This window comes from Neopsephotus bourkii, unplaced genomic scaffold (genome assembly GCF_033783945.1).
Source record: "Neopsephotus bourkii isolate Nb327-2 ecotype Australia unplaced genomic scaffold, CSIRO-AGI_Nbou_v1 NB_616, whole genome shotgun sequence".
NCBI classification, from domain to species: Eukaryota; Metazoa; Chordata; class Aves; order Psittaciformes; family Psittacidae; genus Neopsephotus; species Neopsephotus bourkii.
In genome coordinates this window covers 1,890,148-1,903,167 of record NW_026901116.1, presented here as the reverse complement: position 1 = coordinate 1,903,167, position 13,020 = coordinate 1,890,148, and the positions used below count along the sequence as shown (strand labels likewise).

Here is a 13,020-nt window from a genome sequence, read left to right as displayed (position 1 = left end):
CTTCTGTTAAGAGGGATAAACATTGCTTTTCATATACAAACTAATTGCTACCATAGGTGAATAAGGTAGTAGTTACTCTATGCAGGAGGCATTCAGTCTTCTTTTGGCAGATCATTCCATAGGTCTATACTGTGTCCAGTCTCAAATACTGTAAATAGTCTTGCCCAGCATCCTCATTTCTCTCTGCCAGCCCTGGAGAACTAAAAGTCTGGAGGATCTCACAGAACATGGAGGGATGTAAAGAAACAGCCAGAGGCATCCAGAAGTGTGAAGCAATGAGTGAGGTGGGAATAGAGTGTGAGAGCCTTTAGGATAGGAAAGAATTATGGATGTGGTGAGTCAGATGGAGCTTTATAAAACAGGGGGTGGTGGGAAGATGATGGAATCACAGCATGGGTTGGTTTGAAAGGGATCTTAAAGCTCATCCAGTTCGAACCCCCTGCTATGGGCAGGGACACCTTCCACTGAAGCAGTTGCTAAAGCCCTGTCTGGCCTTGCCTTGAGTAATTCCAGGGATGGAATACTTTGAATCCACATTTATCTTTCAGAAGAGCCATGTTGATTACTTCAGGGTTTTGTATTTACATTTCTTTCTGCAGCCATTCCTCCTTCTAGAAGCCTTGATAGCCTCTACATCCCCATTTGTCTGCATTCCTTGGTCAGTGACATGGTGATAATTAAGCCAAGCAAGAGGGCTTAATAAACTGCTCCCTAAAGAATGTGGCTTTATCTTCTTGAGATGGTCCTGAGGGTTCTTATACCTTTGAGACTGGGGTTGTTCTGAGGGTTGGTTGGCTATCCACGTTCACATTGGCCAGGTATTGGAGTACTTAAGGAGTTCTGTTACAGAATAACAGTCTGATAACACTGCTCTGTGAAAATGCTGATTACTCAGATTCATTTTACTACAAATGCACATAAATACCTTCAGTTTAAACTGGTTTATTAATACTGATGCATTTACTGTTGTTGCTTTGCTCCCTTTTATCTCCCTTCTAACGTTGTTTTCTTTTTCTTCTTTTGCAGTGGTCTTATTGTTCCTGAGAAAGAGAGCAATGAAACGGTACCAGAAGTTGTAGCTACTTCTGGATATGCTCTTCTGCACTTCTTCAGTGATGCTGCTTATAATTTAACAGGGTTTAACATCACATATAAGTAAGTAGTCCCGCTTCAAAGTGATGCTGCAGGTTGAGTAAAAGGAGGGTTCCTCTTTTCTCAGTTCTGTCCTGAAATAAAGCAATTGCCAGTGAAACATGTCATTATGAGTAGATATTTATGCTTATATTTGTATCTTTATTATAGCCTTGCAGCAGCTAATAACTGTAATGTGCTCAACATTACCTTCAGTTGTCAGTTTTAAGCGTGGGCAAATGTTTGCTCTGAAAGGCATCATGTTATTTATTTTGTGTTGTTAGCTGTGTTTGGTTGTATTCAGTCAACCAGAATTGATGTATATTGTGCACATGGGTGTTCTTATGCATTCTGCATAGATACATCTGCACAAACACACCTCTGCCTAGGCACATGTTACACTTAGAAACATAGAATAGTTAGGGCTGGAAAGGACCTTAAGATCATCCGGTTCCAACCCCCTGCCATGGGCAGGGACACCTCACACTAAACCAGGGCATCCAAGGCTCTGTCCAACCTGGCCTTGAACACTGCCAGGGATGGAGCATTCACAACCTCCCTGGGCAACCCATTCCAGTGCCTCACCACCCTGACAGGAAAGAACTTCTTCCTTATATCCAATCTAAACTTCCCCTGTTTAAGTTTTAACCCGTTACCCCTTGTCCTGTCACTACAGTCCCTACTGAAGAGTCCCTCCCCAGCATCCCTATAGCCCCCCTTCAGATACTGGAAGGCTGCTCTGAGGTCTCTACGCAGCTTCTCTTCTCCAGGCTGAAAACAGCCCCAGCTTTCTGAGCCACTGTACTGTGCCTGCTGTTGAGGATGCTCAAGCAGTTTTCTTTGGGATGCTCTTTTTAATTCAACCCTTGGATTGAATCACTTACTCTAGCTTCTTTTTTTGCTATGGTCTTTGCTTCATATATTAAATGTTATAGGCAGATTCTCCTGTTTAGAATCATAGAATAGTTGGGGTTGGAAAGGACCTTAAGATCATCCAGTTCCAACCCCCCCTGCCATAGGCAGGGAACCGATGCCTCCAAGGGAGACATGGATTCCTGATACGTATTTAATGCTTATTGATAAGTTTTTATAAATTATTCTACAGTATTCTCTAATTCATCAACTGCTTTTGGAAAAGTTTTGTTTGGAATTAAATGATCCCAGTGTGGACATACTAATAGAGATAGAATGTCCTGCTTCTGGTGAGGATCCATCCATATGTAGGAAGAAAATAATCGAAGCCCAAATCATGCTTGTGCTGCTGTGGGAGATGTGAATTTGGGTGTAAATTGCAGAAGTTCTCATCTCTATTTCACAAAGAAATCCTTGGTCAGAATGGACATTGTGCAAAAATTGCATGTTCTCCTTCAGATGAGGGCTTTGAGTACCCGTCTTGGTGCTTTCATCCTTCTTAAGCACAGAAATGTACGGTGGATTCTTAGCCTTTGAAAAATGTGGGGTATCCAGCACCCCTCGAGAGCTCCCGAAGGAAATGCGCCTGCACAGGTTACTTGGAACAGCCGCTGAAGCTGTAGCGAAGTCTGGTTGATCCCGTAAACCATGTCACCATCTACTGCCCGTTGTCTGTATTGCACCGTTGCTGTACAAGAGAGACAGTCTCTTAGGGAATAACGTGCCGGTTATAAGTTCCTTTAAGATATTCTTTTATTTCGTTAACTCGTCACCTTATTGATTATTTCATATAATCCACAAGTACTGGGTTGTTTGTTTTCTTTTGGGGGGGGTTATGTCCTATGTATTCTGGTCATAAGGTTTGCTGATATTTCTGCAGGCAGTAGATAAAAAGGTGTATCTATTTATTTTCACTTTCACAGAGTCACAGGCTGGTTTGGGTAGGAAGGGACCTTAAAGCTCCTCCAGCCCCAACCCCTGCCACGGGCAGGGACCCCTTCCACTGGAGCAGCTTGCTCCAAGCCCCTGTGTCCAACCTGGCCTTGAGCACTGCCAGGGATGGGGCAGCCACAGCTTCTCTGGGCACCCTGTGCCAGCGCCTCAGCACCCTCACAGGGAAGAGCTTCTGCCTAAGAGCTCAGCTCAGTCTCCCCTCGGGCAGGTTCAAGCCATTCCCCTTGGCCTGGCCCTACAGGCCCTTGTCCCAAGCCCCTCTCCAGCTTTCCTGCAGCCCCTTTAGGCACTGGAGCTGCTCTAAGGTCTCCCCTTCAGGAGCCTTCTCTTCTCCAGGCTGCCCCAGCCCAGCTCTCTCAGCCTGGCTCCAGAGCAGAGCTGCTCCAGCCCTCGCAGCATCTCCATGGCCTCCTCTGGCCTCGCTCCAACAGCTCCACGTCCCTCTTGTGCTGCTGCCCCAGAGCTGGATCAGGGCTGCAGGGGGGGTCTCCCCAGAGCACAGCAGAGGGGCAGGATCCCCTCCCTGAGCTGCTGCTCACTCTGGGGGTGCACCCAGCACACGGGGGGTTCTGGGCTCAAGCGCTCACTGAAGCTGGGTCATGGGGAGCTTCTCCTCACCCAGCACCCCCAAGTGCTTCTCCTCAGGGCTGCTCCATCCATTCTTTGCCCAGCCTGTGTTTGTGCTTGGGATTGCCCCCACGCACTTGAAGGACCTTGTACTTGGCCTTGTTGTACTTCCTGAGGTTTAACAGTCTTTCTAGTTAGTACTGGGCATAGGTACTCAACAAACACTAGCGAAAGTAGGGTCTTGGAGGCAGTGACTCCACTTGTCACGTGACAGTGAGGATATTGCCAGTTATGCTGGTTGATGCCCTGTCAAACCCTGGAATTTAGAAATGAACAGGATCTCTGAGTTTGGATTTTCCCCAAAGATGTGTCTGGTGTTGCCCAGCTACATTACAGATACTGGATAATTAGAAATGATGCAAACCAGGCCCATCTTTGGCTCGGGATTCATCTCAACTGTGTTCCCTTGCTAAGCTGATCCCAGAATAGCACCTAATTGTGAGTAGTTTAAGTATAAATTGCATAGACACCACAAACGCCTTATGCACTGATTAAACCCCTCACTTACTGTTGGGTGTTTTAAGGCAATTCATTTGCATTACCAATGGCTAGAAATACTGATACTTGGTTCAGAGGGGTTGTAAGTTTAACCCATTGAGTATCCCTATAGATGGTGGGCAACAAATCCCTGCAGGTCCATGACCTGAGGTTCTAGATGAAGAGCTCGTGTGGGTTTGTATGTTAACACGCAGCTGTAGTAACTTCTATATTATATTCATTAGTAAGAGGAACAGCTTGGGAATCTGTTTCATTACTGACAGAGCTGCTTTCCCTGATGTTTGCAGTTTCAATATGTGTCCCAATAATTGCTCGGGCCGAGGGGAGTGCAAGCTCAATACCAGCAGCAATGCTCTGGAATGTGAATGTGCCAAATACTGGAAGGGAGAAGCCTGTGATATTCCCTACTGCACAGATGACTGTGGGGCACCCGAGAGAGGACACTGCAACTTCAATGATACCAAGGCATGTCTGTGCTCTGCAGGCTGGCAAGGTGAGTGTCCTGATCAATGTTTGATGCCTTTTCTATGCTCTTCCAGGTTAACTGGGAGTGTTTGAGTGTTCTGCTGGACATATATTAGCATTTTAGCTAAAAGCAGAGTATCTCTGCTTTTATACTGAAAGATCATACTTGATCTGTATTAAATGCTTTTAAAAGCAACTATTATAGGTTGGTGCTTTTAAAAGGAACTGTTACAGGTTGGTACTTTTAAAAGTATCAACCTGTTGTGTGCAGGCATTGGATAAAAGCTTTAAATCTTGTTCCTGTGTACCTAAAGCAGATTTGAGCCTGATACCAGCCTTAACCTGTTTGAACACACGAAATGCCTTTTCATTTCAGCTGTGCTGGTCAGCCCTATCTTAGCAACAGTTTGGACCAAACTTGCATATTCCCTTTGCAAGGATACTGATGTGCATGAATTAGCCTTATATGAAATGTAGTCAGCTTCAGCACTGGCAGCACCTCCTACCACCACTGAGCTGTGTAGCAGAAACTGGCAGTGTGTTAGGCAGTGTGGAAAGAATCCAGGTTACCAAAATGAGCATCCTGAAGAGAATGCACCCAGTATTGAGGTTAGCACATCTGCCTCTTGGATGTAAAACCAGCCCCAAGTGTACTTCAGGGCTTGTATTCAGCTGGAAGACCACATCCCCTTATCGTACAATCACAGACTAGTTTGGGATGGAAGGGTTCTTAGAGCTCATCTCTTTGCCAGCCCTGGAAAACTAAAAGGCTGGAGGGTATCACAGAACATGGAAGGGTGTGAAGAAACAGCCAGAGGCATCCAGAAATGTTAAGGAATAAATGAGTGGGAATAGTAAGTGTGAGATCCTTTAGGATAGAAATGTGGATGTGATGAATCAGATGGAGCTTTATAAAAGAGCAGGTGGTGGGAAGATCATAGGATGGTTTGTATTGGAAGGGACCTTAAAGCTCCTCCAGCTCCAACCCCTGCCATAGGCAGGGACCCCTTCCACTGGAGCAGCTTGCTCCAAGCCCCTGTGTCCAACCTGGCCTTGAACACTGCCAGGGATGGGGCAGCCACAGCTTCTCTGGGCACCCTGTGCCAGCGCCTCAGCACCCTCACAGGGAAGAGCTTCTGCCTAAGAGCTCAGCTCAGTCTCCCCTCGGGCAGGTTCAAGCCATTCCCCTTGGCCTGTCCCTACAGGCCCTTGTCCCAAGCCCCTCTCCAGCTTTCCTGCAGCCCCTTTAGGCACTGGAGCTGCTCTAAGGTCTCCCCTTCAGGAGCCTTCTCTTCTCCAGGCTGCCCCAGCCCAGCTCTCTCAGCCTGGCTCCAGAGCAGAGCTGCTCCAGCCCTCGCAGCATTTCTGGTGGCCTTCTTTTTATGCAGTGTAGTGGCTCCTGATGCTTCTCTGGAGTCTGGTTGTTCACTGACAGCATGGACAGGTCACAGGGAACTGCCTGGTAGCGAGGAAGATGGTTTTAGAAGCAGCAGAAATACAGGAAAAAAAAAGAAGTGAGCAATTCATGACTAGGATGGAGAGGAATGAAAAGAGGGGATGATAGTTATAGACCCTTGGGTTTTTACAGCATGCTGCTGAGCAGCTCTTCCGAAGCTTTTGCAAGCTGTACTGGGGCTTTTGTGGTGGGCACATGGTAGGTAGGAAAGTGCTGAAGATACCCAGTTAGTGTGGAGGAGGAAGGGGTGTGCATCATGCTTCTTCAAATCACAGGAGGGGAGAACTGAGCTGGATTACCTGTTTGTCACCCCTGGTGCAGGGTATTGACCTTTAGCTAAACACAGGCTTTGGAAAGGAATCAACCTAATTTGAAAACCTTATTTTCCCAGGTCCTGGCTGTTCAGTCCCTGTTCCTGCAAACCAGTCCTTTTGGACCCGGGAGGAATATTCTCTTCCCAAACTTCCTAGAGCATCCCACAAAACAGTCATCCACGACAATAAAATGTGGATTGTTGGAGGCTATGTCTTCAATCATTCTGACTCTCAGAAGGTTTTAGCGTGAGTATAAACCCAGATAATAAAGTCTAAGTAGAGGAACTCAGATATGAGGATTATTTTTAGCTGATGCCATCTGACGTGCTGTGCTTTAGCCTGCGCTTCGTCCCCAGGGGAAAACAGCCCTAATAAAAGCTTGGATTCATGATTGAGGTCTGGGAAAACGTTGCTGAAGGGTGCTAATTTTGGAAAAGGAAAGGTATGAGGTTCCTGATGTTCAGTGAATCTGTGATTCATCGGCTTCTGACAGCATTTGACTGTTCACTGTGGATTTCTAGGCTGGCTCCTCAGTTATATCTAGCCTTGTATTCCAAGAGGGTAGGTCTGCTTCAGTTATCAGCCCTTCTTTATATTATATCTGTGTGGCTTCAGAGTGCTTGGTTCCTTAATTAAAACATACTGATTGCTATGGATGTTTACCTGTAATGGTTGGGATGCCAAACAGGGAGTGACATTTGGGATAATGACATTTATGCAATTAAGAGATTTAACAGTGACTAAGATAACAAATGGAAATCCCTCATTAAATGTAAAAGCAAGCAACCCAAATAGAAAAAAAAAACACAACCCAAACATTTCAGTTTTCTGTTGTGCTTGATGGGATTTGGGCAGATTTAGGCAAAAGCTGGGTTTTCTTTATCAAGTTCACCTGCACACCTCACTTCCATGGGCCTAAGCATGAGCTCTGTGTCCTGTACTTGGGTCCAGAGATTATAGTTCCTGTAGGGAATTTAAAGAGGAGCTGAAAATGCACCCTTAGTTATAGAATTACATGCACAATGCACTCTTAGTTGCTGATTACATCCACAATTTACTGTTTCAAAGTCATGCCTGAGTTTTCAGTATATACCCTGTGGCTTCATTGAATGCTCTCTCAGAGGTGATTTTATCTTCTAAGGCTGTCAGCCTGGCAAGCATAGTTCATGCTTTTATCTCAACAGCCACAGGCCATTTTCAGGGCAGAGGGGTTTATCTTGTTTCAAGTTCACAGGAAAAATAACACTTGAATGACAAAGGCATCATTAAAAAGTGCCTTTTAAACTGGGGCAGGTTTTATTTAATCAAGTAGTTAGAACTTATCTGAGCTTAGTGTAAAGTTGTTCTGCTGTTCCGGGTGGACCATGTGGTGTAAGTTAAGTCATAGCTTAATAGACAATGCATTAGCATTCCCACAAACAGTCATTTTCTCTGAAGATGAATTCAGTTTGTATTATGCAGGTATGATCTGATTTCTGAAGAGTGGCTCCCACTGGCCAACACTGTGAACTCAGTAGAGATGAGATACGGTCATTCCCTGGCATTACATGAGGTAAGTTCAGTGCTGCAGCCTCACTTCCCAGCTGGTTTTTCCCTTCTCCTGCCCACCCCTTTGAACTAATCAGTTTTGCTTTGGGAGAAGCATTTCTTATTCAAAGGCTTGTCCATGATTGGCTCTATGCGTACTTGTACTCCAGGGAATCCTTGTGCTGGTGTCAGTGGAATTCTGTAGTGCTTATGCTGTGTGTTCCTTCTTTGCCCTTTGCTCAGAGATATTAAGGCTGCCTGAGGTCAGTGAGTGCATTATTTCCTTGCTGTCTGTGCTTACAAGGCATGCCTGATGGCTGGAGTCTGCTGGAGTTCATCTGGTTCTACACATCTGCCTTTTTGTGTAGACCACATAAATGTGTTTGTGATCTCCCTTATCCAAGGCACCAAGTCAGAGCTGGTGAATTGAGTTTTGGAGCCTGCTCTGCTTCTGCATTAGACCTATGAATGTGTCCTTCCAGCATCTGAAACAATACTTGGGTTTGCCTGTTTCTCTACCTCATTTCTCACCTGCATGCCTTGCTATGGGTGCAGGCCATGTGAGAGCAGGATGGCAAGGTCTTTGAGAAGGCAATGAGCTAATCCTTTAGTGACCTTTGGTTTTGAGATGTTAATCAGCTCATCACACTGCAAGCCTATGTAGAGCATAATTAGAAACACTTGAAACAACTCCAGGCAGCACTGCTCACAAACAGAACACTTGAGAAGCCTGGGAGGATGGAAAACCCTACCTGCAAGGGCTCAATGCACAATCTCCCAATAACTATTCAGAAGTAGGGTATGACGAGTGGTTTATCAGCAATGATGGGCAGTAGTTCCCAGGAATTTCCCAAGAAACACTAGCCATAATAGAGAATTTCCTTTTCCAAGGTTGCCACCTTGTCCATAGGGAGACAATGGTCCACTAAATGCATTGGTGGATTTGTGGTGGATTCTGAGATGCCTGGATAACCTTGCGAAGGAAACTGGATAAGGTTTTGGAACTTAGGGTTTTATTAAGCATCTGTAAAAGCTAACTGTCCTGGCTCCCTACTTCGCAAAGGGTGCTCATTTTTTGTCAGTGTATTAACTTGGACTTGGAAGACAAAGTACTCTTAAGGTTACATACACAGGCATTTCCATCCTAACTGCCTTTCTTACCAGCTGTCTTCTGCTGTTTGCATTGGCAAGCTGTCGAGGGCTTCAGACTGACTTCAGGTGCTAACTTCAAGTGCCTTTGGGAGCCTCTGAAGTTCCATTTATAGTGGAAACAGACCTAGTCAGGACAGGTAGTGAAATCCAAAGAGCAAGTCAGCTCACCCCGAAGTAGGTACATCTTCCCTGCTTTTGATAGCTGAATTATACTCCAGACTCCACTACATAGCTTGTATCATAGCACCAGTGTGGCAGCAGGGTCAGGGCAGGGATTGTGCCCCTGCACCGGGCACTGGCAAGGCTGCACCTTGTACTCTGTGCTCAGCTCTGGGCCCCTCACTACAAGAAAGACATTGAGGTGCTGGAGCGGGGCCAGAGAAGGGCACTGGAGCTGGTGCAGGGCCTGGAGCCCAAGTGTGATGGGGAAGGGCTGAGGGAGCTGGGGGGTTCAGATGGAGAAGAGAAGGCTCAGGGGGGACCTGATGGCTGCCTCCAAGTGCCTGAGAGGAGGATGGAGCCAGGAGGGGCTGGGCTCTGCTCCCAAGGAACAAGGGATGGGACAAGAGGAACCGGCCTCAAGCTGCACCAGGGCAGGTTTAGATGGAGCTGAGGAACAATTCCTGCCCCAGAGGGTGCTCAGGCATTGGAACAGGCTGCCCAGGGCAGGGCTGCAGGCACCATCCCTGCAAGTGTTCACACAGTGTGGAGACGAGGCCTCAGTGCCATGGGTCAGTGGTGGCCTTGGCAGTGCTGGGAATGGTTGGACTGGCTGAGCTTAAAGGGCTTTTCCAACCATTGCTTTTCTGTCTGTTACCTGAAGGCCAGTCCTGCCCCACACACCTTTCCTCTCCATACCTTGATATTGGGTGAGTTGTGTATGTTTTAGGTATTTTGACATTACAGACTTGAGTACAAACCCTGGCAGTTGTGGGTGCTTTCATATAAAATGTGACTGGTGAAGGAGGTATGTTTCTCTTTGAGAGAGGAAAAAAGCATATGCTGAGAGACGATGAAGTATCACAACATTATTATGTGTGTATTAGCAAGTTGAGCTGTTCCCTTAATGCCAAACTCACTGCCGTTGTTTTCAGTGTGAAATCTACTTTCTTTCAGGATGATATCTACATGTATGGTGGAAAAATAGATGCGACGGGGAACGTGACCAGCCAGCTGTGGGTGTTCCACATTCCCACCCAGACCTGGGCTCAAGTGACACCGCAAGCCAAGGAGCAGTACGCGGTGGTTGGCCACTCAGCTCACATCATCACTGGGCCAGGCGACAGCGCGGTCATGCTCGTCATCTTTGGGCACTGCCCTCTTTATGGGTATATCAGCAACGTCCAGGAGTACAACCTGAGTGAGTGGGGCCCTGTCATGGAGGGAGTCTCTCTGCTCTCATAAGGGAGAAATAGCAAGATGTTGATTGATACAAAACAGTGATTTAACCAAGTTTGATGTTAAGTGCGACAGTGACTTAACAAGGTTCAATGGGAAGTAAATATGGAGCTCAACTCCTGTTGAGTCATGAGGTTCAGAAAGGATCCCCTTGTGTTTTAAACAGCTTCTCAGAGAGGTACAGCTGAATCCGGAGCCAGTCTTGACTTGGTCAGTGGTTTATGCCTGAAGGATTTAGACTTTTAGATTATTTTACCTAGAGGGGACACGTACTGGTGTAGGACAAGGGGGAATGGCTTTACACTGACAGAGGGGAGATTGAGATGAGATCTTAGGCAAAGCTCTTCCCTGTGAGGGTGCCGAGGCGCTGATTTTATAGGATCCAAAGGTTTTTGATATTTCCAGTAGAGAAGTGTAGGAAGCTCTCCAGATGAACTAACTTAGCTGCTCTGAAATGTCACTCTGGAGGCATGGCCCTTGCTCTGCTTGCAAGAGAACATAGTTAAGCACAGGATGTTCCCAACAGGAATGTATTGGTTATTGCCAGAAACAGTGGCCCTACCTGCCCATTGGAGCTGTTATTTCTGTCCTTTGGTCATCCTGATCCAGAGGTTCTACTGGAGTCCACTGGTGTCTGCTTGAGTGAGTCCTCCTCCTCTTGAGAAAACCAGGATGTGTGTGGGGCAGTGATTTGGTTTTCCCATATGTGACCTTGTAGACTATCTAATTCCTTTGCTTTTTGTGTGCCTGATCTTCCCTGGAGTTGGGAAGCCTGCTTGAGGTTTTTATTCTGCACTTGCTCCAGAGATTTGATGTGTAATTTGACATTTTTGTTCCAGTTGCCGTTATATTATGTCTGGAGTGCTTCAAACCAATGTTATTTTAGTGAGTGAGATATAGGACCATTAATCACATATTAGTTTTTAACTGCGGTGTTCTTTGCAGTCATACTTGTCTTCAGTGCTGCCTGGCTTTATGTATATATAGATATAAAATGAAAGTGCTCCTGGGTGCTATTCCAAATCAAGCCATTTTCATGTCATTGCAATGCAGTGTATTATTTCTGCATTTTTTCCTCTCATTTTTACTTATCTTGTCTGAAAAGAATGTAATAAGTGACTGCAGAAGAGATATTTCTGCTCTAATTAAAGATACTTGACAATAGTTCTTGACAACAAACTCCTTGAAGGAGGATATTTCTGGGTATGAAGTGATAGAGACAGTGTCTAGATCTGAGTCAAGAGAAAACCCAGTTTGTTCCACCATGAGATTTGTTGGTAAGTTCTTATTAATGGGGATGAATTAACCATGTTCTATCACCTTTTTTGTTTCTCAGCCACAAATACATGGAGCATTTTACAGACGAGTGGAGCTTTGGTGCAAGGAGGGTATGGTCACAGTAGTGTTTATGACACACATACGAGATCCATTTATATCCATGGAGGTTACAAAGCATTCAGTGCCAACAAATACAGGCTAGCAGATGACTTGTACAAATATGAAGTTGATACCCGTATGTGGTAAGTAGTTCTCCTTCCTGTAAACCCCTCATCATCTGTGTTTGTCATGGACAAGAGGATGGGGTGTTGGATAAGGTTGCAGTAGTACAGTTATCTGCGTTCAAGCTACATACTGTGCTCTTCTATCTGTGATTGTTATGTCCCTTTATGAATAGGGAATCATGTAATCACATATAATCAAAGCTGTGAATGAGCCGAGAAATCCATTTTAATCTATTGTTGTATTAAAGATGAAAAGGGAAACCATTGGCTGGGATTTTCTTGTCAGCAGTACTGACTGTGCAGATGAGTGTGGCTACTGCAGTCAAGTGAGTGATAATTCATTCCACAGTTAAATCTGCAACAGAATTTCTATTATAACCTCATTTTCTCCTGGCTCTGTAACTGCTCGAAATGTTCATTTCTTAAGCTGAAATCCTCAGTGATTTATTTCTGCCCAAAGGTGAGTTTTATTAAAAACCCACAGCAAAACTTCACAACTTGGAGCTGTGGAGGTGAAACACATTTTCCTCCATTTGGAAAGTTGTTTTTCAATGCTCCTGACAAAAAGGAGACTGAATTTTGAGCATGGGAACTGTATTTTGAACATTTACAAATGTAAATTAGAGTGACCGTATCTCTTTTGTGAGACTTAAAAATAGCCTGTACTTCTGCAACAACTGGGAGTCCATACGATGAGTAAAGTAACTAATGACTAATTACCAAAACCCTTCCTTCCTGCTCCATTGTACATCCAGTAATAGCCGTGCTTCCTTTTGTGGTTCATTCAGTCCTCTACTTCAGCCATGAGCAGGCAAATCTGGCTGAATAGGCAGAAAATGAGCACAAATGTGTCAGTGTTCTCCCAAACCACTGCAGCATCAACTTCCTTTATTTGTCAGTCTCATGAGGCTGCTGAGGCGCTGGCACAGGGTGCCCAGAGAAGCTGTGGCTGCCCCATCCCTGGCAGTGCTCAAGGCCAGGTTGGACACAGGGGCTTGGAGCAAGCTGCTCCAGTGGAAGGGGTCCCTGCCTGTGGCAGGGGTTGGAAATGGAGGAGCTTTAAGGTCCCTTCCAACCTCAACTA

At 45.6% G+C, this 13,020-nt stretch overlaps 1 protein-coding gene across 1 annotated transcript in view; it reads left to right on the top strand.

Moving 5' to 3' along the window:
• Positions 1-13,020, top strand: part of ATRN (attractin) — a 178,462-nt gene that overhangs the window by 57,565 nt on the left and 107,877 nt on the right. The window contains exons 4-9 of the mRNA XM_061351927.1: positions 1,027-1,155; positions 4,410-4,615; positions 6,435-6,603; positions 7,819-7,909; positions 10,153-10,396; positions 11,771-11,954. Of these exons, the coding sequence (XP_061207911.1) occupies positions 1,027-1,155; positions 4,410-4,615; positions 6,435-6,603; positions 7,819-7,909; positions 10,153-10,396; positions 11,771-11,954 (1,023 nt within the window). The remainder of the gene's footprint in view (positions 1-1,026; positions 1,156-4,409; positions 4,616-6,434; positions 6,604-7,818; positions 7,910-10,152; positions 10,397-11,770; positions 11,955-13,020) is intronic.